The sequence below is a fragment of the Glycine soja genome, chromosome 2 (assembly GCF_004193775.1).
Source record: "Glycine soja cultivar W05 chromosome 2, ASM419377v2, whole genome shotgun sequence".
In the NCBI taxonomy this organism is placed as follows: domain Eukaryota; kingdom Viridiplantae; phylum Streptophyta; class Magnoliopsida; order Fabales; family Fabaceae; genus Glycine; species Glycine soja.
Window position 1 is genome coordinate 4,754,573 of NC_041003.1, and position 23,614 is coordinate 4,778,186.

At 32.4% G+C, this 23,614-nt stretch overlaps 3 protein-coding genes across 5 annotated transcripts; 1 reads left to right on the forward strand and 2 right to left on the reverse strand.

The window, feature by feature from the left end:
• Window positions 1-4,820: 4,820 nt before the first annotated feature.
• On the forward strand, window positions 4,821-8,755 carry LOC114381974 (transcription factor bHLH110-like). 2 transcript variants are annotated; one of them, XM_028341207.1, is made up of 7 exons: window positions 4,821-5,331; window positions 5,924-6,503; window positions 7,121-7,234; window positions 7,330-7,398; window positions 7,649-7,714; window positions 7,924-7,983; window positions 8,444-8,755. In XM_028341207.1, exons 1-7 carry the CDS (start codon window positions 5,198-5,200, stop codon window positions 8,546-8,548), a joined length of 1,128 nt encoding a protein of 375 aa, XP_028197008.1. In that variant the 5' UTR covers window positions 4,821-5,197; the 3' UTR covers window positions 8,549-8,755. The 2 variants fall into 2 exon arrangements, with proteins under 2 accessions (XP_028197008.1, XP_028197014.1); XM_028341213.1 differs by having other exon boundaries at window positions 4,822-5,331; window positions 7,333-7,398.
• A 1,056-nt stretch (window positions 8,756-9,811) lies between these two features.
• On the reverse strand, window positions 9,812-15,391 carry LOC114381957 (phosphatidylinositol/phosphatidylcholine transfer protein SFH12-like). 2 transcript variants are annotated; one of them, XM_028341189.1, is made up of 15 exons: window positions 15,267-15,391; window positions 15,004-15,125; window positions 14,276-14,489; window positions 13,682-13,781; window positions 13,291-13,557; window positions 12,928-13,005; window positions 12,719-12,820; window positions 12,583-12,632; window positions 12,308-12,407; window positions 12,115-12,189; window positions 11,877-11,939; window positions 11,442-11,547; window positions 10,749-11,146; window positions 10,136-10,210; window positions 9,812-10,032 (listed from the first exon to the last, which is right to left on the reverse strand). In XM_028341189.1, exons 2-15 carry the CDS (start codon window positions 15,029-15,031, stop codon window positions 10,021-10,023), a joined length of 1,668 nt encoding a protein of 555 aa, XP_028196990.1. In that variant the 5' UTR covers window positions 15,032-15,125; window positions 15,267-15,391; the 3' UTR covers window positions 9,812-10,020. The 2 variants fall into 2 exon arrangements, with proteins under 2 accessions (XP_028196990.1, XP_028196997.1); XM_028341196.1 differs by having other exon boundaries at window positions 15,004-15,345.
• A 4,067-nt stretch (window positions 15,392-19,458) lies between these two features.
• LOC114381990 (thioredoxin domain-containing protein PLP3A-like) lies at window positions 19,459-22,291 on the reverse strand. Its single transcript, XM_028341221.1, has 9 exons — window positions 22,173-22,291; window positions 21,976-22,070; window positions 21,106-21,180; window positions 20,968-21,015; window positions 20,717-20,859; window positions 20,532-20,604; window positions 20,319-20,380; window positions 19,960-20,057; window positions 19,459-19,892 (listed from the first exon to the last, which is right to left on the reverse strand). Exons 2-9 carry the CDS (start codon window positions 22,057-22,059, stop codon window positions 19,780-19,782), a joined length of 696 nt encoding a protein of 231 aa, XP_028197022.1. The 5' UTR covers window positions 22,060-22,070; window positions 22,173-22,291; the 3' UTR covers window positions 19,459-19,779.
• Window positions 22,292-23,614: the final 1,323 nt, after the last annotated feature.

A 23,614-nucleotide genomic window follows, 5' to 3' on the forward strand; every position in this document is an offset into this window, starting at 1 on the left:
CTAAAAAGTTAAAATCTTGTTTAATAAAAAATTTTGAAATCACTAAGTTTGATATTTAATTTTATAAAATTGCCTAGTTTAGTAAAAAAAAAAAGTCCATCAACGGTAATAAAATACACAAAAATTGGAAAATTAAATGATAAAATTTTTAAAAAAAACTTAAGTAATAAAATTTACAAAATAATAAAAAATAACTGATAAAATTTATAATTAACCCTTATCACAATAGTTTAAAACAAGCTAAATCCATCTTAATGAAAATTATTGTAATAAAGAGAAATACATGTATGACTCATGTATATTGGAGGGGGGCCTAGGCCCCCTGTTTTTTTAATTCTATTTTTTTAATATATATATATATATAATATAAACTATTTTAACATTAAATTAATTTTTTATTTTATTTTATTTTTTGACAAAATATTTTATTCTTTTTTATAGTATTCATTACAAAAATAATAACATAATATGATTTTTTTTATAAATATTATTTTCTTTGATAGTCTTCATCATTGAAAGAATTAAGATTTTTTCTTTTTTAAAATAAAATATTCAATGTAATTTATTTTCTTTGCTAATATCTTTTTCTTTTACAATGTATTACTGCTACTTTAAAGGTTATAAACATTTATATTTGTAGTCAAATAATATTATTATCTTTTCTTTTATATTGATATGGTTATAACTGATTTAAAGAATTAAATATTATTTATAATTAATTTTTGTCTGTGAGATAAACTTACACTACATAATAAATTGATAACTTTACTATTATTCATATATTATTTTTTTCTTTTATTTCATCTTTTCTTTTCTTGTCATTGTTAATTAACCTCAATCTAATTTTGGCTTTGAATGTATGACAGTATAAATCTAATTTCAAATTTATGAAACTAAATATTGTTATATAAACTTTGGAAAAATAAACTAAATATTAAGTTATACCAAACATTTGCCAAATTTTACTTTCATAGATTTTGGGCTTTTTTATAAAATAAATGATTAATGTTATTTTTTATTACAAAGTCATCTACCTTATATTTGTCCCTTTAACTTCTTCTATTGGGTTCGCCCTTGTGTATGAGTATTTGCACTTTGATTAAGATAGGAATGATACATAATTAGTAGAGTTATAATATATATGTTTTGATAGTCACATTTTAAAGCATATTTGTATCTTGATCCATCATGTGTGGCAATAATTTTAATACTCAACTACATAACCCTTATAACCAAGAGGATGCTTCGGTAGAGGAAAGTATATTATTAGCAAATTGCCTTAATAAAGAAAAGTATATCATCAATAAAATATAAAAAGGGGACTTCTAGTTGATCTTTCCCCCACCACATAACCCTTATAGCCAAGAGTCTTCAGGCATGCCTTATCAAATCGGATAAGTCTTTCGACACCAAGAGGAACAAGAAAGGTGTAATGGAGTCACCATGTCTTAGTCCTCTTTTTCGTCTAAATTCTTTCGTTGGACTACCATTAATCAAAATTGAGACTGCTGAAGATACTAGCCCACCTTTTAGTCCAAATAATATATTTTTCATAAAACTTCATCCTCCTCATCATATAAAAAGAGAATTTTTCAACACACGAAGTCACAAGCTTTCTCAAAATCAACATCAACAACAAAATAGTTCTTCCTCTTTTCTGCCTCATCCATCACGAATTTTTCAACACACGAAGTCACAAGCTTTCTCAAAATCAACATCAACAACAAAATAGTTCTTCCTCTTTTCTGCCTCATCCATCACTTCATTAGTAACAAGTAAACCATCTACCATGCCTTCTTCCCAAGAAGGTACATCGCCTTTCATCAATGATTTTATCCAAACCGCCCTTCAATCTTTTTGCCAAGACTTTAACAATGACTTTACATAAGCATCCAATGAGTGAAATAGATCTATAATCCCCATTCCCCAAGACCTTGGGGTTATCATTCTCAAGAATCAAAGTGATAAAAAAAGGATTTCCACCCCTCAAAGTGGATCCATTTTTCTCAAAACTCTCACGTCATGCTTAAAAACTCACTACTCATCAAATTCCCAACACTTCTTAATAAAATGAAAATTAAAGTCACCAGACCATGGACTTTTATTCCCCTTACACTCTCACATCGTCTTTTTAACCACCTATTCAATAAAATACTACACATAAGGCTTCATTTTCCATCCTCCCAATTTTTTCAAATTCAACCCCACTCGATAAAGGTCTAACCCCTCCATATTCTTTGAACTTGTTTTAAAGAAATCCAAAATTCCTCTCTTTACAATGAGTGGGTCTTCCTCCCAAGAACATGTTATCTCGAACCTCTTCATCCCACTAAGCTTCCTTCTCCCCATTTAACCATGGAATGGAAAAACTAGGTATTGCCATCCCCTTTGAGCTTCTTGATCCTCAGTTTTTGTTGTAAGAGGGATTTGTATCTCCTAGAAACTCTCCAAAAATCTAGAAACCCCTTCTCCTTTCTATTTCCTCTTCCTCCAATCCTTCATCTTCATCTTTAATATTCAATTCATTGATCCTTTCCACTAGGGATGAAAATGAGCTGAGTCAAGTCTTACTTGTCTAACCTATTTTATATTTTCATAACCTAAGTTTGGGCCTAATACTCGTCATGAGCCTACTTTTAGGCCTGAGTTGATCTTTGTAAAAGCCCATCAAGCTGATTAGCTCATTTAAAAGCCTATTTCATATTAAGAAGTGTAAAAAATATTATTTTTAAAAATAAAACCACAAATTTTCATTAAAAACAATAAGACAAATTTAAACCATAAGATATGGAAAAAATTTGCCTACAAACATTACATGCGATATACTATCAAAGTCTTTTAAGTTTCACCAAAAGAAAAGAGTTCATATTCCTACTACGTACTTATATGAATTAACTTATTTTAAACATTAATTAAAATGATTCAAATTGTCAAACTACTAAAATAATTTTGTAATTTAAATAAAATAATTATAATATTATACATCATAAAAATATTATTGTTAAACGGACTGGCCTGTCATGTTTAATAGATTTTTCTTATGGCCTATGGTTTGACCTATTTAACTAAATAGGTTTCTTTTTTAAAAAAATTGAGCTTAATCTTTTTACTAAATAAGTTGGATCAGACCAGACCTTATACAGGTTGAACCATAAGACTCCAACGAATGATTTAACCTACTTTCACCCGTACTTCCCACCAACTCTTTTCATTTGTTCGGCCTATTTTTTTAAAAAATTTAAGGATTCAATTTAACTTATTTATCTTATATAAATTTAATAACTAGATACAATAAACCTACTTACTAAAACTATATTTAAAAACTTTATCAGCAAATATTTTTAACTTACCAATAGATCATTTGTTGAACTACTAGTGATGCTACCAATAGATATATAATATATTAATATACAGTAAGTCTAAGTCTTTAAATAACCTAATAAATTTGCTACGCTATAATAATAATAATATATTATTTATATATACTTAAATAAGTTTATATGTGATTTTAAAAAAATTGTATAACTAATAGATCTTTAATTAAAGAAACTTTCAATCGGGTAAAATATTTTGACTTGCATATTTCAAAACGGATTAAACCTGGTTTGATTTATCTCATTATTTTATTTTAATTTTAATCAATATATATAAATTCATTCTATATATAATACTCTTTTATCTAATTAAATACAACAATTAAAAGAATTTATTAATTTAGTTAGTGACATTATATTTATTAATATTTTATATTTGTATTATTTTGTAAAATTACACTTTGAAATTATTGCAACTCGTTATTCTCTTTTTCCACTTAATTAATTAATATGCGGGAAAAGAATAATAATTATGTATTTTATCTTATTAATTTGTGGTGAGTCATTTTTTTCGAATTCTCACACATTGCAAGAAATAATTTAGAGAGTCTTGTAAAATGGATCAAACAAGTCTCTCAAAAGGTTCCTATAAGGATGAGACAAGTATTTTTCAAAATCAAATAATATTTTTAACATGAAAAAAATCACTATTTAAATTTTTTAAAACTAATATTTTTTTATTTCATAAAATATTTCTATAAAAAGTCACAAAATTAAATTTATGTAACTCGACAACCTAAGACTATATAATCCAAATTTGGTTAGATTGATATAAGTTATTAAGTTGATAAAAAATATTACTCAAATAATTAATCTAACTCAATCCATAATTGAATAACTTTTTCTCTGAATCTTCCTTTTAAAAAAAACTTTCTCTAGACCTTGACCCTTAACCAAAACAATTCTTATATTAAAGGAGTTATTCAATTGATGGAGTGAAGTGTGTGACTGGTATAACGTTTTTGTTACTGTATTCAATTCTTACAAATAAAAAAAAAAAATCCATATACAACACTGAAACCTAACCATCACCAAAACAGCCATTAATGATGATGGTGGCTGAAAAAACGTCTGACAATTAATGCAATTACAATTTCCCAAACTAATTAAGAGATGACTCTAATTAAACCCAATCACCATTCCCTTTCAATAATAATGATGGTGGCTAAAAGAATTTGACAATACAAATACAATTTCCCCAACAAAGAGATGGCTCAAATAATTAGCTCAATCACGCTTTGCCGCATGACTCAAAATCGATATCTTAACCAAAATTAAAATAGTACTATTATTTAGTTTGATATATATTATTGTAGGCAAAACAAAAGGTCCACTAACCTTTTACCGAGGAAAAAGGTCCATACCACTAGCACAGCTTTAGGAAGAATTTACTTATATTCATGCATATTCCCCGAAGGTGTCATATTTATGTCTATCCTAAAAGCAGAAACACAGTGATCAACTTGTTGATCCGAGAGGACCAGTATATATATGATAACCCTTGCTGTCTAGCACCATAACCCTTCTTTCAGGACCCTTTTTCAAAGCTCTATGCAGTTTTGCTTTGGGAATTTCACTGTATAACTAGAGTTCTTTTGAAGTGAGCTCAAAAGGACTTAACGAGGCAAGAAGAGATTTTGCAACAAGGAGAAAAAGGGCTGCAACTTGTGCATGCATATGGTATCGAATATATATCAAGAAATATATCCCATCTTATTGCATAGTAAAAAGTGAAAGGGCATCTCAAGGTTGATATATAGGGTAGCTATAGCTAATTAGATCGATTACTTTTGTTTTTGGGATCTTCAAGGCTTGGAACAATTATGGAGTTTGCCCGTTTCCATCTTCAGCATCAGCTCCAAGAAGAATCTACTCAGTGTATAACTTCAACAATCCCACCACCTGACTCTACACCTTCCTTTATCACTAATCAATCATGGATCCCAAGCAACATGTAGTAAGTGCTTTCACCCTTTTAAGATGAACTTAACTCTTGATTTATAACTTATATACCACAATATATATATATATATATATATATATATATATATATATATATGATCCCTTTATTGTTGTAACAATAATTGTCTCAGGTGAAACTAATGAATTCGTTGAACTAGGAGTTACGATATTTGAATTCTTTGAACCCCCCTTAGTAAAATATTATAGAAGCTGGCTTCTTATATCACTATTTTTTCTCGGGCTTGTGGGGTTCCCTGTGAATGTTATTCAGCAAAAATTAACTACTTATGGAAAAGATATGGACATTTTCTTTTGATAATTAAGATATGGACATATATAGTAGAAAAGTATATACATCAGTTTGCACAGAACTCTCCACTACTACAAATTAAATCTTTTAATTATTAAAGTTGGCTCGCTGTAGTGGTAGTATATGTCTTCAAATAGTACTATTTATCTTGATTTCACATTTGACCATTTCATGATTATTATTCTACTGCTTTTCTTTGATTGCTTTTCAGTTGTTTCATCTTTGAAACAGTGATAGCATCCATTATAGCTTATAAATGTGTGTTTGTTGTTTTCAGCAATGGCTATGACCGTGGGTTTCTAACTGATCAGTGCTTCACAAATTCAAGAGAGCTACAACTGAAGCACGCCATGACTGATTCACTTAGAATTTCAACAAGGCAAGCCTTTGGTTTTCACAATGGAAAAAGCCTCATAACTCAGCATCCAGTTAGTGATAATAATAATCTCTTTCCTGCAAGAATCTTCAAAGGTGGAATGATCAATACCTCCATGAAGGGTATGGAGGAATCATCACAATATTCTTCTCCTAGTTTCTTATCTAGTATTGGTGTAACTGGTGAAGAGTTTTTTCCCAATGACAGGCCTATAGATGGAGGAACCCTAAGCAAGAGATATAATAATAACTTTGGCGATGTTTCCTTAATTTCAAATTTACCAACCCTAGATATGGCCTCTTCCTTAGTTTCATGTTCTTTGGGATTAAACCCTAAAATGTTTGATCTGCATACAAGTTATGGTGGGAGTTGTGGATTAATCCAACCTTGCTATGATACTTTTGGTCTTAACGAGAGCATATCTTTGAGTCGCAGCCATATGCATGGCCGTGAAAACAGTCCATCAAACAGCTCAAGTAAAGTGAGTGCTATATTTTGTCTACATCTCTTCTCAAATATATATATATATATATATATATATATATATATATATATATATATATATATATATAATGAATTAAACTTTTCTTATGACTTTAAAATCAATTTATACACATAAGTTTTTTCTTATATTATCATCTGACTTTTATATGTTAATTTGAAGTTAGGCAAAAAAAAAAAATAGTTCTTGTTGTTTTCTTTTTCTTATGAATGTTTAGCTGTTTGTGAAGTTTTATTTTTTTACAAATATATGCATTTACAGTAATAATTGATTGTGTGTATTTTTTTTATCTATAAATATTAGTTGTTAATTTATTAATTTTTATTAGTGAGAAATTGACCTATTCTTTTCTTTCTTCTGTCTACCATCAAATTAATCTTGTATTTCCAATGATTGTGTGTGTATGTATTTCATATATACCGTCTTAAATCAGGGTGTCCTGGTATTTCTGTAAGCATAACAGAGGCTAAAACTAATTAGTAAATTTGAGTAATATTTGAAACACGAATTTCGTTTTTACATTATAAACAAAATAATTAAGTTTCATCGGTGATCCTATTCGATTGGATTAATTAACCTTTTCTAGTAAATTATAGACTTCATCATTTGTAAGTGAAGTTGCAACGAAGAAAAGGCCTAGCAATTGCTCTCTACCAAAAGAATCTGAAGCAAAAGTTAAGAAGTCAAGGCCATCATGCCCGCCCCTGAAGGTAATATTTTATGATAAAAAGTCATTTAAATTGATGTTTTGGGTCACTTTCATGTTTAAATAAAAATGGCTGATCGATGTGGAGTGAATTTAAAGCAGGTAAGAAAGGAAAAATTGGGGGATAGGATCCAAACTCTTCAGAGACTAGTGGCACCTTTCGGAAAGGTACATCATATCTGATCTCTCTGGTTGCCACTTATTTGCGTGTCTTTTATATGTGTGCGTGAAAATTGAACACATGATACTATGAAATTTATAATTATTTATGTATTATATTTAACTAATTGAAATAGATCTTATTGATTATGTAAGTAGATCTCTCTTATTATTATTATTATTATAAAATAATAATTCCTAAAATATTTTTTTGTTGTTTTTTTGTTTTAATTTAACACTTATGTTCTTTAATTCGCAGACCAGTACAGCCTATGTGTTGAGTGAAGCCATTGGCTACATCCATTTCCTTCACCAACAAATTCAGGTGGATATTTAGACATTATTAGATCAACCGTTATTAATATAGCTGGTAATTAAGCTGCACTGTTTTAAGTGTACGTACGAACCTAGGGCTTGTTAACTAAAGGCCCTTTAACTATATTTCTTCCACAAATATGGAAAGAAATAAATTCACAAATTACGTTGATATATTTCTTTCAGACTTACGTACAATATTCTCTTTGTTCACTGCAGACTTTGAGCATCCCTTACATGAAATCCGCACAAAGCAAGCCCTCTAGAATGGTGCAGCTGGTAAGAAATGCATATAGTATAGTTTTTGTTGATATTTCTGTGCAGAATTTGACTCCTAGGCGAAGAGTAAACTTTAGAAAATAAATTAGTAATCATCAATTAGAGAATTTAGTTTTTTGAATGATTTAAAAATACACTTGATTGCTGTAAAAAAACAATATACTTGAATGTCTAAAAAAAATACTTGATTGTATATTTAGTTATAGTATATTTGATAATTATAATAGTTGAGATTGTACGTAATAATTAATGCATGAGACTGTTTTTGCTCTAGTACATTCAGTCATGCGAGACGTTTAAACCGTCTGCACTAGTTGAAAAGAAAAGGAAAAAAAAAGTAAAAAAAATATATAAAAAAATGATTATGACATCGGAAAATTAGCTAATTTGAAATTCATCATAAATAGTCCGTCATTCAATACGTGATATAAACTATTTTTTGTTTTCTTGCTACATGCAGGATTCAAATAAGGTAGATAGAAGAGAATTCATGCCAGACCTTCGAAGCAGAGGCTTGTGTCTTGTGCCCCTTTCTTATGCATCATTTATTCATCGTTGTGTTTAGCCATTTTCATATTGATATTAGTAACAGATAACCCAAAATTTGAATAATTTTTTTTTCATGGTGTGCTTGTTTTAGTTTGTGAGCAATGACAATGTTGTAATGTAAAATGTATAGAGGAGTGAAAATTAAAAAAAAAATGAAAAAGAAAAAATGATTTTCACCTCGCTATATATTTTGAAAAATAATAAATACACCCAGTTCATCTTATTTATGTGCTATATAAGCAAATAGGAAAATAATTTTGAGCTATGCTAAACATTAAACAAGGGTGAAATAGCTTTTAATGATTTCAAATTCTTATTGTGATATTTTTCACATATCAGGTTAAACAAACTTTTGGATCTTACTGGGATAGGATCGGGTTAAGGATAAGAAATTATAATTAGGATAATTTACAAGACAAGTTTGGGGTTGGGCTGAGTTCAGAAGAAAAAAAATAACGCGCGCGAACAATTTGTTGGTTCAATATTAGTTAATTTTGGTTCTACAATGAGAAATATTCTTTCAATAATAACATAATGATAACATTTTATATGAAGTTAGAACACCCATTAAAATATTTATTAAAATATGAAGTTAGAATACCGATTAAAATACTTATTTGTTGAAGATATGTGATCATAGGTACTGAAAATTGCATATGTATTGTACGGCTCGATCTATAAGCAGCACTATAATTTCAGTTCAACCTCATGATGGGAATGACTTAAATTAAACTCATTTCTTAACGTTAGTTGAAGAGGGAGTTGATTACATGTTAAGCAATGTCAGCAACACATTTTTAACGTATTTTTTAAAATATATTATTTTTATTATTGATTGAATATATTTTATTAGAAATGATAATTTTTTTGTTAGTCTCACTTATTGTTTAATAAATCTCACTCAGTTTTATATTTTTTGATAAATTTTATCTAATAATAAAAAGTGTTTAGAGGAATGTTTTTTTAGGATAAAGAAATGTACGTGTTAGAAAATGAGATTATACATTACATAGATTTTCTATGAAATGAAAGAGAGAAAAAATGATAAAAAAAATGAAAGAGGAAAAAAAAATCCGTTTTATTCTTCGTTACTCGCAAGCCACGAGTAACATGTTTGGGCATGTTGGCATTTCATTGAAAACCATTTTTTAATTAATTTACTTGTAAATAAAATGTTATTTCAAGCATATTAAACAAATTATAAAGTGTTGTTTTGTGAGTGCTCGATTTTCATATATATTTAGAAATCCTCTTAATATATATTCATTCCGACACTGTACGTCCAAAATAGGATTGGCTTTTGCATACATTGTGCATCATTTTTTATATACATGGAGAGCAAGTCCAATCCTAGGTACTATAAGATGACATTTGTGCTGTATATATAGATATATTCACATTGTGAACATTTAATGTGTAATATAGATGCATTTTAGAAAGTCTTCGGAAAGCCGAATGAAGAATTAAACCCCCACATAAATTGAGAACTTACCAAGCGAACTGCATTATAAAAACAAAATATTAAACACACGAAGAAGTAGGTTCTGTGCGTAAACAGATAACTTGTCATATATATTTGGGCATGCAGTTGTAGTGTACTTACCAACTTCTTCTTCTTCTTCTTTTTCTCAATGTAAGCAGAAAGTTCCTCTTGCTTGGAAAGTGAATCCTCCAAAGCCTAACAAGGCCGATCCATTATTTTTTTGTTGTGAACATATAATAAAAAATTATGCAGCAATATAAAATGGTGAAAAAAAAATGAAAAAAACATATCCCTAAATTAAGATTATGCACATGGCTTATTTCTACAAAACTTGTGTAGTTTTCTACTAAACAGAAAATTTGTGTAATCTCATGAAACCTAGTAGAGTTTTTAACTAACTGTAGTAGGTAAGATTGACACTGTAAAGTAATCAAATTTTATAGTCTGTGTAAAAATGTTTTAAGTTACAATGTATTTAAATTTAGGTAAAATCAGGTTTAGTCCATGTTAAAGTTTGTAAACTTAGGTATGTGTAGTTTGACAAATGAGTTTGCAAAAAGCAATACGAGTCTTAATTATTTGTATAAAACTGAGTTTTCAAGCAAAATTTTCACATGCAAAGTGCAAACGTACTTTTGGAGATAATTAATTAATTAAACATGTAACCAAAAATGAGTTTATGTCAGTTTGGAGCTCTCCTAATGGAAAACCAAACATTGCTTTATTTGTTTACCTTCTTGGTTGCCAAGAGTTCTTGCTCCAAAGCATCTGCTCTGGTGATAGCAGCATTGAGCATTTCCTCCTTCTCAGGCGGCATGCAGATGGTCTGGTTGTTCATTTTGACCATTTTGTCTTCCAACTCAGCCATGCGTTTCATCACAGTCATGAACTCTTTAGCAGAGATGTTAGGCATAGTAGTCATTTCCTCTGAATTTGTAGCCTGTCCTTTGTATTCGCCACCAAAGTTGGAGTAGAAGTTGGCGTCTGTGAGCTTCTTTGGCATGTTCTTAGTCATCCTCACCATTGTCACTATGCCCATCACAAAGGCCATCACGCCAGTGAAGATTTGAGAGTTCATTTTCTCGTGAATGTTGAACGAATCAACCATGGCGTATGCGTCCACTGCTCCAACTGCCATGAGTAGCACAAAAACACATCATTCACTTCACAAGTTGCCACGAGTAAAGGATTTAGACATAGAGAGTGTGACATTTCTGTGTTTTAATTTGGTATACACACCACACAAGGTGACTTTAAAAAGTTTTAGTCATTTAGGAATATGCAATATTTTTTTTGGTCTAAGCCACAAGTTTAGACTCAAATTTGAATCTACTGGTTAAGTTAGAACAATCTCATGCCAATTAATCCACGCACTTGATGGTAAGAATATACATTATAAAATAGAGTTAAATAAATACCATTCTACCTTTGGATAATGCAAATTTCTCATTTTCATCCATCTTTTTATTCCAAGCAGTTTTATCAGCCTCGGGGACAAAGTCCTCGTAGTTGTAAGCCTTAGAAGCAGGGACCTGTTATATTTTTTCAAGGTTTAGTACTTAAAGCAAATGAGCACTATTTATTTAATTCTCTTAATAACAAAACAAAGGTCACATGAGACTTCCAAAATATGCAATCTTCTGTATAAAACAATGTCTACATGAAACTACCAAAATGTACTTCACAACATCATAGTTGAATTATCTAGTCTAGCGTGTTTAAATTTTCCTTATATATTTACCTCACTAGCTATATTTTGTAATCTACAAGATTGAAGCTATATCTATATGCTGTAATATAAAAGGTTTCTGTAGTTAACCAGATCAAGCATGCATGGATAATGTGAAATATAATAACATACCCCAGCAAAGACAGAAGACAATTGTGCGGTGAGATTAGCCTCCAACTTGGAAGTCTCGTGTTCCTAAACATGCTTATTGATTAGTTTGGATGTTAATCCATAACAGAAGGAACCAAGGGTTAAAACAAAAAACAAAGGGTTTTGTATAGAGAAAACTATGTACAATATAAAATGGAAATGCCAAATGAAAGCCGTTTTTGAGTTATCTAAGTTAAAGGCATTCAATAAGTTATCTCACCTCAGAAGCTGTCTTCTCTTCCATGACAGGAACCTCACATTTCCTTGAACATTTGTGGTCACCATTTTGAACCATCTGTTAGTCCATATAGATATATATTAAGTACATAAACTTGCAAACCAATAACAGAACACAAAATGTTAATTAGCTGAATACATAAAAAGAGGAAAACAAAAAGGGATTGCAACCCCACCTTCATTATATCTGCATCCTTCCAAGGGCCCTTATCAGAGTGCATGCAACCTCCTTGATCAGCACAGGTGCAAGTGCCTCCCAAAAACTCTGGCAACTCACTGGCAAAGCAAAAACAATAGATATGAAGATGGTCAACAAAACCTTAAGTCAATTTTGATAAAAGCTTTTGAATACTAGAATGACAACTATGGAGCAGAAACAGGATTGAAATAAATTGTGGCACAAGGAAAATCAGGTACTGCTATGTTACAGTATTTGTTATCATGAACTCACCTCTCATCAATTATTTCAAGCAATTTGCTTTGATACTTGTTGCCAAGAACCTGTTAAATTATAAGCTCAATTAGATAAAATCTTAATTTATTGACAAAAACAGGTAGATATTATAAGAAAATGTCTTTGTTCTCACATGGATTTTTGATGTGGTCTTTGGGTCAAGGAATGACTTAACGGTATTCCACAACATTCTGAATCCAGAACCTGCATTGATGATGAACATGCGGTTCAAGGTCTGCAGTGAAGCCACCAATTTTATGATATTACAACTCAGTAATCCACAGTATTTATTTGCAATTAAACTTTTATGCAAGTCTCAAGCAAAATAGAAGAAAAACATACCTCAGGGTAGTTGTCACCGTCAATCTTTTGAAGACGGGTGATAAGCTCCCTGGCATGCTTGTTGAAGCTCTTGAGGCCCTGTGACATTAAAACATAGCAAGTTTTCATCATATTTTCATATTTTACACATCACTTTTTCCTCATAGATTTCAAGGTTCATTTTGAAGTGTGAACTGAATAAAAGATAGTAAGTTTTAATTTGTCATGCTTGTTGAAGTTCTTAAGGCCCTGTGACATTAAATGATGTAACTCGAGTTACTTCAAATGGTAAGATCTTTGGTGCAAGAACACAATGTTGTTTTTTTATTTTTTAACTTCAATATTGGGTTGGCTTAAGATAAACAAACTATTTCTGATACGTACCACTCCTTGCACATCAAGGATGGTTGTACTTTGATCGATGTGTTTCTTTGCAGAAATGGAGCAAGCCGCAAATTTCACATCGAATGTCCTCTCGAACTCCTTGACATGGTATTTGATGTAGCGATCCATGGTTGTGACTTGCATCAACTTTGTGGCATCTACTTGACCAATTCTCTCAATGTAAACTGGTCGTCCATCTTTATCAACTCCATGATGTCCATGAGGATAGTATTGCAGGACTTCTTCGAGTTCCTTGAATTCAAAATCCTAGTATAAAAAAGGCACCAATTAAGTAAATAGAAGGAGGAGCAAAACTATAATTAAATAAGTGAGAATAAGGGTCACATTCCCCTGAATTCTCACAAATATCATTGTTCAAAAACACAAATACCTCACTGATGGTGTCAGCACCAAATTCCTTCCTCCATTGAAGCATGTCAGACCACATTTGCTTAGATTTCTCAAGTTCAAATTTCCTGGCCTTCAAGAATCTGTTCAACAAAATACAAATAATGCAGGAAAAGTGTCAAGTTCCTACTCATAACCAATTGAATCGATATAATATTTGGTCCTTTAAAATGTTTCTTCTATTGCTTTACTCTTTAAAAATCTCTGCCTATACGAATTGATTTCTAAATTTACCAAGGAGCTAACAAATTCCTCCCTCCAGGCACCAACTTGTAAAGACAAAAACTTTCAAGGATCAAAATAACAAGTAACATATTTGGGGTCCATACTATATATTTACTCTATAACCATTATTTGTAGGAATAACCAAATTTGAATGGAAAAACAATAGATAATTAGAATGGACTCATTAAAGAGGATTTTAAAATTAGGATAGCATTGCTATTCACTCTTACAAAGATGAATAATCTCCACCAATCTAATAAATAGATGACCCATAAAACTTGTTCAATCTAGGTGAATTATATCAAAATTTTGTGCCTCATTAGTAGGAGTTAAGCAAGAAAATTAATGTGACCTGAGCAACATGTGATAATCATCGTGCTTCTCAGGGAGTAGCTCGTCCAAGACAAGAGCTTGACGGAACTCATCAACAGCTTTGGACTCTTCAGCATCGCGGATATCCTCGATTTCAACCGACATGACCTTGCTGCTGCTTCGCCTCCTACTCCTTGTCAGAGAATTCCTTAGCATTTTCTTCAACGAACCAACACGGTCACTCTTTTCAAGAGCTGCAATAATGCAACCATCAATTACATTTGGTTTTTATTTTTTACCAAATTTCTGTGTTTTTTTTTGTTTTTTTTATAATGATCACAGTGAGATTAGAACATATGAACTCAAACAATATATTACTCAAATTCTCCACTACTAAACCGAACTTTATGTGATTTTGATAAGAGAAACATATGTTATTTTTTAATCAAAATTGGAATTTCACTTCAGTAACATATGTTAGAACCTGTGATCTCAAACATTATACTACTCAAACTCTCCACTACTAATTAAGCCGACCCTATTAGTAACTTTTATGTAAATATTTTTATTCGAATTATGAGTAGAATCTCCAATTCTAATTAGAGAACAACTCTAAAAAAAGACACAAGAAATTACTAAGGTTTTGTACTTTGTGAAATACATAGTTGATTTTTGTCTAAAAATAATCTCAACCAAACATAACCAGCAATTTAAGATTAATTTGGGAAAGAAGGAAAAAAATAGTAATGGAGATGGAAACTGACATACATGTCTTTGGAGACAGGGGTCCAGACATGGTGTGGCTTTTGTTGATAGCTTCTGCTGGGTATTCAGGAGAATTATACACTCGTCATACGAAAGCAGAAAAAAAACATAGCACTCCAAATGCCCTGCATGCATGCAAGAAAATAATTGACCCCACCAATCAGTTAACAATATTCCATTAAGCACAAAATAATGAAATCAATAACAACACCAACGTGCATGGCATGCATGCAAACACACGAGGTAAAAAAAATAAGAAACGGAACTGAACACCGAGAGGGAGAGAGAGAGAGAATTGAAACTCGAAAGAGGTGTACGAGTATCAATTAGTGGGTTTTTGCAAAAGAAAGAAAAAAGAAAGAAAGAAAAAGGGAAGAAATAAAAAGAGGGTAAAATAGAATGAATGATGACCTCGTACGTGAAAGCGTAGGGGACGGGGAGAAAGGGAAGAGAGAGAGAGAGAAAAGTTGTAAGAAGAGAGGGATAACCCTGAAAATAGGTTTCCACGATGGGTCATTTGACCAAGTCACGATTCTCTAATTGGAGAAGACAAATTAAGACAGATATGGAAGAAGGGGTTTGGGCGAAACGTGAGGCTGTTACATTCCATTCATGTTATTGCATCCATCTCTTTCCCATTTCCCATGTTCATGTCTCTCTTCCCATTTTGCCAAATTCTTATTCCTTGTTCGTATTTTTAACAATAAATGTTTTAGACTTAAGTTATTAAATACAATCAATAAATAATAAAATATTAATTTAACTACCCCTAAATTTTACTGTTGATATATACACACTAATCTAAGTCAAATTTTAATTTACTCCCATCACATTTTTATCATTTATAAAATTTAAACACTTATTTGTAAAGCATTTGACATTTGAATCTATTTCCATTTGCACCAATGCAATATTAGTTTTCAGTAATATTATTTTATATACCAAATTTACTTGCAAATATAGTAATAACTAATAAGTATATATATATATATATATATATAAACTTATTACTATTTTATTGTATTTTGCGGCATTTTTATCTTTACCTCTGCATTTCTCATTTATTGATTCATTTAATATTACATCATTTATTTTAATTATTACACTATATTTGATTATATATATTTGTCTACAAAATAAAAATTATATAAACATATCATCATCTTTTGTTATTTTTATTTATTAGATAATTCAACAACTAATTTTAACAAATATTTGAGTTTAGTAAATTAACCATACAATTTCCAGCTAATTTTATTTTTTCAAATTTGAACTACTCCCTCACTATTTCCTTCTCTGGCGGTTGATCCATGGCAAAGCGCCAAATGATGCCAACCTGCAACGCAGAGGCTTTGTGACAGTTTCATTGTGTAGCTTATGCTGCAAACATGCTGAAATTACCAGGCACTTGTTCCACCAATTCGACTTTGATTGCTCTTCCTTTCTGTCTTTAATTTTCAGTCCTTCCAACTAATAAAAAATCTCAAGTTTCTGATGTAATTACCTTTGGTATTGTTCATTCATTATGGTACATATGGTTTTGCGTTTTCAAAAACCAAGTGTTGCCATTCCTCAGGTTATTCACATAATCACATGATTTCAGCCTCTGTTTAGCTCTCTGGAAACTGTTCTTCTAGCACGATGTACAACCCCATTTCTGACTTCTCTTTTTTTAAACTTTTTGTTGTTACTGTCCATCACAAAAAGGCCCCTATGATTCGCCAGGTTCAGTGACATCCCCCCTTCAAAACTGGATCAAAGTTAACACTGACGGCTTCAGGCGGAATCTTTAGAGACTATAAGGGCTTTGTAGTTGGCTGCTTCTCTGAAAACATCGGTATCTCTTTTAGCCTCAATCCAGAGCTTACAGCAGCTATGCTAGCTATATAGTATATGCTAGTTACAAAGGCTGGAGAAAGCTTTTTGCTGGAGACGGATTCGACTACAGTGATTGCAGTTTTTAAGTTCGTATTTGATTTCACTTTGTAGAATTAATTTTTGATACATTTTCATATCTCATATTATACAAGAATTTAAAGTTGATTCTGAGTTGAAATAATTTTAAATAACTTCTGTATTGGATTCAAAATTTTATATTGAATTTTATTTTTAACTTAATTTTATAATAAAACATTCAAACAAAACAGATCACTTCAAAATCAATTTTAACCAAAATTGATTTCATTCAAAATTAATTTTATAAACATCCATTTAAACACACTAAATCCCCTGCTGTGGTCCTTTGGAAGCTTAGAGACCATTGGTTGAATTGTCTTCAACTTTCAGGTGATATGCACTTCCACGTCTCCCATTTTTTCCGTGAAGGGAACATTTGTGAACAATACAATAGAGACAAACTAGGATTACCCAATTGTAGGTTTAAAGATTAATTGGATTTCTTTGCTGGTGTTAGGAAAGAGAAAACAATCTAGCATCAAAGCAATACTAAGGGCACAACCACATACCGAAATGAAAAATCGTACCACCAAATGCTTAGAGAATTTCACATAACTAATTCTGTTAGAACTTCTCAGCTGGTAGGATATTAGTGATTAGGAAAAGATGTTGTCTATTGCTTGTCTAGGGAATATCTGATACTGTTATTCTATGTTTCTATTTTGTTTCTTGTTTTGGTTTGGTAGTACGTGTGATATATATATATATATATATATAATATACTTATCATGTAAGGGCAATAGAGAAAAATAATAGAATTCCCTTCTTCTCTTCATTTTTTCTTGGGAGGGTCCTAGACCTCGAATGTTAGGAATCGCTGAATTATTCTTCAGTTCATAACAAATTGGTGCTGTCATTGAGCTCCAATGGCTACCTTCCATGGCTGTCATGTCAGTCCAAACCACCTCTTCGCACGACATCTTTTCCACACAGCCACCCACCAGCAACCATTTCTGCAACACCCATCCCCTTCGTTTCTGCACACCCCTCATCCTTTTGTACATCCAACTCAATCCCTTGGTATTGATTTTGAGAGCACCTGCAAACGTTTGCTATGCTTGTTCGGTACCACGACTCTACAAATTGTGCGGACCATGCCAACTCCGCCTTCCATGGATTCTACATTGCCAACGACAACGCTAGAACACCAACACACAGACACTTCCTCCGACCTGCCCCTTCCCTGACGTCCTTTAATGGCAGACGCCGAACTTTCCGCCGCTTGTGTGGACCGTCTTGAGGCCGCCATGACCAAACTTGCTGCAGCTCAACTCCGCTTCGTCGAGACCCAAGCTTCCATGGAATCCACACTGGATACCATTCTTCTAAAACTGCCTATCCCGATAACCAGCCACCACTATCCATCTTCTTCCTCCGTGTAGTCACCACCGCCACCTCCGCTTTCCATACCGACTCCGCCACCATGCTCCGCACCCATGCAACAAAGTCCTACACCATTACCGGCTCCGCTTTCCAGGCTAACTGCGTCTCCATGCCCCGTGCCGATGCAACAAAGCCAATCACCCATGCATGCTCCCCACCTTGCCGCCAACAACAAGCACCACGTGCCCCACGCGTTGTCCCTTGTCTTCAATTAGCTCGACCACGCTTGTACCGTTGTTTCCCTCGACAACTTCTTAAGTGTTGTTGTTCATTATGGTCGTGCAGCGGCTCCGCATGACAAACTTTTGAAACATAAAGGCATGACATTGTTTGAGATGGGAGTTGAGTCCTATGGACCTGCCATGGTCACACACAAGCGTCAACCAACTGTTTTTGTACTATGGACGACTGCTAAACTAAGTGAGTTTTGCCAAAATAGACCTTGGGATCCTGATATTACTTTTGGTAGCCATGGTTTGAAGCCCCAACACCTTGAGGACAAGGTGTTGTTGATGGGTTATGGAATGTTAGGAGGGAGAAAACAATCTAGCAGCAAAGCAATACTAAGGGCACAACCATAGGCCCAAATGGAAAACCGTACCACCAAATGCTTAGGGAATTTCACATAACTAATTCTGTTAGAGCTTTTGAGGTGGCAGGATATTAGTGGCTAAGAAAAGATGTTTGCTGCTTGTCTAGGAAATATCCGATACTGTTATTCCATGTTTCTATTCTATTTCTTGTTTTGGTTTGGCAGTACCTTGTGTGAGGTTTATATATATATATATATATATATATATATATATATATATATATATATATATATATATTTTCCAAACATACATATAAAACCCCACCTATTTAATACGTATGAAGAAACGGATTAACACAATTTTCACATAATACACAATTTTCACATAACTATCATGTGAAAATTTACCGTGAGAAGATCTTTTATATATGGACACTTCATTTAAAATTGTGTAATCATATATTTTGATGTAACAATGAAATATTATAGTCGTATCCCAATTTTGTTTTTGTATAACGGTGGTAATGAAGTTTGGTGCTACTATTTCATGCGTACTATTCAAGCCCTGGCCCAATTGTAGTGGCTTCTAAAGTTCTAATGAATTCACATTAATGAACAATACTTAAATCCAGATAATTTATATCAATCTCTTACGTTACAAATTGGAAGTTCTAACTTTTGACACCCTTGGATGTGAGAAACGTTAGCAATTTCCTACAGGGACAACAGGTTCACACATGATACAACAGTTGTAGCGCAGCATAGCTTCTGTATGATTGCAATGGATTCAAACCACTTCCCAAAAGCAAACAAACCAAAAGTGCAACAAAGATTATACAAGCCCAAAATCCAAAAGGAAATGAAGATAAACAGCAGATTTTTCTTTTAATGCCACCAACTGATTAATTTTATTCAGAATCAGAATCAGAACCAGCAATTGTGGAGGATCTAACGACTCTACGTGTACTGTCTATATATTCATCATCTTCATCATCCTCAGCTTTCTTCTCCTCAATTATACCTGTCAAATGACAGTTAAAAAACTTTCCAGTTGCTAAGAAACGAAAAAGAACAAATAGAAGCATTACCTTTCTTTATCAGAAGAGCTTCCAGCGTTCTTGTGGTAAAATCATCTTTACCTCCCACATCTTGAAATCCTACCAATCTATCTACTGCTACTCCTTGTCTGAAGAAAGAAACACCTTGTCCTTAGCCAATATACTGATATAACAAATAAATTTTATCCACTTTTATTATATATACTGTCAGTTTAGTTCAGTAACAACAGAATTTTATTTCATCCAGGAGGATAACTTCTGCCACCAAGCATCTGTTAGCTCCTATATCCACTTTTTTAGGTGGGGGCAGTTATTACATTCACATATTTTTTGAGACCTAACAGAAACATTAATACACTCAATTGACCAAGTACAGATTTAGGCCTCACCTGAACAACAAGACACAAGGCAAAGTCTTGATAGCCAGTTTTGTAACAAAGAATGGTGCATTCTGCATTTCATTTTCAATAGTGAACTTCATTCAATTTCTTTACCAAGACAAACAGTTGCATTAAGATAATCTGTCCAATGTTACAACAGTAACATTGACTCAATCCCTAAGAAAACTCCAAAATCATCTCTATAGAGTGGTTAGTGCTGACCTCTGCATCAAGCTTGATGAACTTCGTATCAATATGCATTGGTGCAAGAGACTTTAAATGCTTATCCATTATCCTGGAAACATTTATCGATACAACAACAGGCACATGTAACCGTGCACGCCAGAAATTAAGAGACATAGAAAGATAATGAGTCACAAGAAATTATATTTAAGTCAACAACATACTTGCATCTATAGAACTCCCTATGGTAGAAGTGACAAATCACTTTTTCACTTCCAGTGACTTCACCTAAGAAATCACCCTCGGTTACTTCCCTGAATTCCCCATGACCTTTCTTCTTCCATTCCTCCCGTTTCTCTGCTTCTTTCTATTAAAGAAAAATTCAGTTGCAAATAGCAAGGCAAATTATAAATAACAGAAGTAAAAACAAAAAATTGAATATCATTTGCATCTCAGTACATATGGAGATTCCCACCTTAAGAGCTGCAATCCTATCTGCATGCAATTTTTCTAACTCAGGATCCTGACATCAACATTGTGTAGACCAGTTATAAGAATGAGGGGATAAACACGTATACATATAAGATGAGGTTGAAAAGTTTGCAAAGCATACATCCATTAACTCGTCAAGGTCAACCTCCTCATGTACTGAACTTGATCCTTGAGTCTTCTCTTGAGCAAGCAATTCCTGCAAGTATCATAGCACATGTTAGATTACACAGATATGTCACTGCTGGCATAAGAATTATGCATAACATCACTCTCCAGAGAAAACTATAGCATAATGTTAGCATTTGAGTAAACAGTAAATTAGTTTAAAAAACAAACCACACAAGACTTACGAGAAAGTAGTACTTCAAAAACTATCACCCAAAACATACAGTATTCAACTATTCACCATCTATGGTATGCTTCTTAAACATAGCACTATATATTAAGAACATTTGATAAGAAAACAAGAAAAGGATAACTTTTTAAGGTAGGAGTTCATAGAAAAAACCTGAGCAATATTATAAGTTAAAAGAGTTTTGAATCCGGCACTTCCAATTCATCATTCCATGGTAGCAGCACTAGTAGTACAATTTTATTCACTCCAAATGAAAACACATGCAAATGCATAGCCCGCCAGGTTCAAGTAGTAAAAAGAACGTTCCAATATCATAAACATCCATCCACCATTTTAAATATATAAATTATGATGCTGTAGGCCTAAACTAAACATAACAACACGTTGGAGGAAGAGGACCTAGGATCTCACACAGGTGGTAAGTGTTAAGTGAAAATCACGCTACAGCATACTCACGTTTACTTAAAATCAATTCTGTAAAATCACGTTGGTTCAAAATCAATTCTACAAATGCGTATCCAAACATGTACTTAAATTGTTCCAAATTCACACACATATCAGCGAGGGGGGTTTTGTCTTCCTTTTCGCGAATCGTGAAGATAATTTGCATTTTGAAGTGAAGAATTGTTAAATTACCTTCTGATAATCACGGGCAGCTGCTGCCATTACGTTTCCAAACGCCAGATTGGAGAGAGTGGACTTCACCGCGTTTGGATCCATTTTTATTTTATCTGCAAAAAAAAACCAAATCCAAAACCAAAACCAAAATCAGAAATTAACAACGATAACAATGATGATTAAAATGCAAATTGAAGCGTTGCTCTCGCACGCACCGTTAAAGATCTGTGATGTAGGTGCTAAGCTAGGGAAGCGAGAAGCTTGTTCAAAAATTGAAGGAAGCGGAAATTGAAGCTTTGCTGCTATGTTTTTTGTTTCTTTTGCTTATGGAAGCTGCTGTAGCTATCTGAAATCGTCCCTTAAGAAAGGAGACAGAGGGCAATTGCTTGATGCACCCCCTTTTTGCTTCCTGCACCTCCCAGAAAAGACCTGAACAGACACAAATACCCTCGCCTCTCCCAAGCAAGTCCCACCTCCATCTAATATCACTGTCAACCAAAACACCGCTGCTGCAACCACCCACCACCATCTTCGTCGACCCTTATGCAGAAAAAAAAAAGCTTAGACGAAGTCAAAAAGGAAAGTGAGATACAAAACTTAACCTTATTTCGAAAAGATCTTTCCATAATACATTTTTTACACTTATAAAAAGACCCTTTTAAAAGTATATTTGTATACTTCATGTAAATAATGACACACTTTGAATACAAGGAAATTTTATTTCTTTTTTATACTACCTTGGCATCATAGGGGTACGAAGATAGGGTTGGAAAAAATGCATAATATATACTATAGTAAAATATGGTCTCATGAAGAAAGACATATTCAATTTCTATTGTTTCTTCCCATAATAGTGCACTTGAGTCTTGAAGAATAAGGAAGAGGGACTCAAGGCCTTTTCTTATCCCTTTACGACATGGATGTTACTTGCACTGCTAGATTGAAACTATAAAATTAAACAATAAACCTGAAAAAAGAAAAATGATAAAAAAATACATCACACATGAGCATTGATAACAAATTAATTCTTACAATGCTATCCACAAATTTGAGTGGACTGAGCGAATATTATATGAATATTATTAGAAGTTATAAAAGGTGAGAGATTGAAATTGACGGTGTTATATTCTTTTTATTTCTAGTTTTGCTTTTTTCTTGTAGATGTGTTTTGTTGACAACATTATAAAATTGATCAATTTTTATATGAGATCATGGTGTAAAATGGTTGCAAGCATAATGAAAACAACATTAAAAACATCTCTTGCAAAAAAAAATGTTTTAAAACTTCCATAAAGGTCTTTCTAGTATATTTTTATACTTCCAAAAAGACTATTCAAAAAGTCAATTTTTAGGAGTATAAAAATTGACTTTTGGAATAATCTTTTTGGAAGTATAAAAATTGACTTCTAGAACAATCTTTCTAGAAGTATAAAAGTATACTTTCAAAAAGGCCTTTCCATAAATGTAAAAAGAAAAAGTATATTCTCGAAATGTCTTTTTTGGTAGTGTAAAAAAGATAGTATATTTTTGGAAAAACATTTCTAGAATATGGTCAAGTTTTGTACCTCGCTTTTCTTTTTGACTTTGTATGCACTTTTTTTCTACCCGAGGAATGGTGGTGTGTTTGGGTCGACAATGGTATTGAGTGGAGGTGGGA

What these genes read in the sequence shown, in the direction of transcription:
- LOC114381957 (XM_028341189.1), bottom strand. Translation starts at nt 15,031, where the DNA reads ATGTCTGGACCCCTGTCTCCAAAGACAT. An exon ending in ACCCCTGTCTCCAAAGACAT is followed by an intron (nt 14,490 to 15,003) that starts GTATGTCAGTTT and finishes GCATTATTGCAG; the next exon opens with CTCTTGAAAAGAGTGACCGT. An exon ending in AGACCACATCAAAAATCCAT is followed by an intron (nt 12,633 to 12,718) that starts GTGAGAACAAAG and finishes ATAATTTAACAG; the next exon opens with GTTCTTGGCAACAAGTATCA.
- LOC114381990 (XM_028341221.1), bottom strand. Translation starts at nt 22,059, where the DNA reads ATGGATCCAAACGCGGTGAAGTCCACTCTCTCCAATCTGGCGTTTGGA. An exon ending in CTGCCCGTGATTATCAGAAG is followed by an intron (nt 21,181 to 21,975) that starts GTAATTTAACAA and finishes TGATACTTGCAG; the next exon opens with GAATTGCTTGCTCAAGAGAA. An exon ending in ATAGGATTGCAGCTCTTAAG is followed by an intron (nt 20,860 to 20,967) that starts GTGGGAATCTCC and finishes TTTCTTTAATAG; the next exon opens with AAAGAAGCAGAGAAACGGGA.
- LOC114381974 (XM_028341207.1), top strand. Translation starts at nt 5,198, where the DNA reads ATGGAGTTTGCCCGTTTCCATCTTCAGCATCAGCTCCAAGAAGAATCT. An exon ending in CATCAAACAGCTCAAGTAAA is followed by an intron (nt 6,504 to 7,120) that starts GTGAGTGCTATA and finishes AGTAAATTATAG; the next exon opens with ACTTCATCATTTGTAAGTGA. An exon ending in CCTCTAGAATGGTGCAGCTG is followed by an intron (nt 7,984 to 8,443) that starts GTAAGAAATGCA and finishes TGCTACATGCAG; the next exon opens with GATTCAAATAAGGTAGATAG.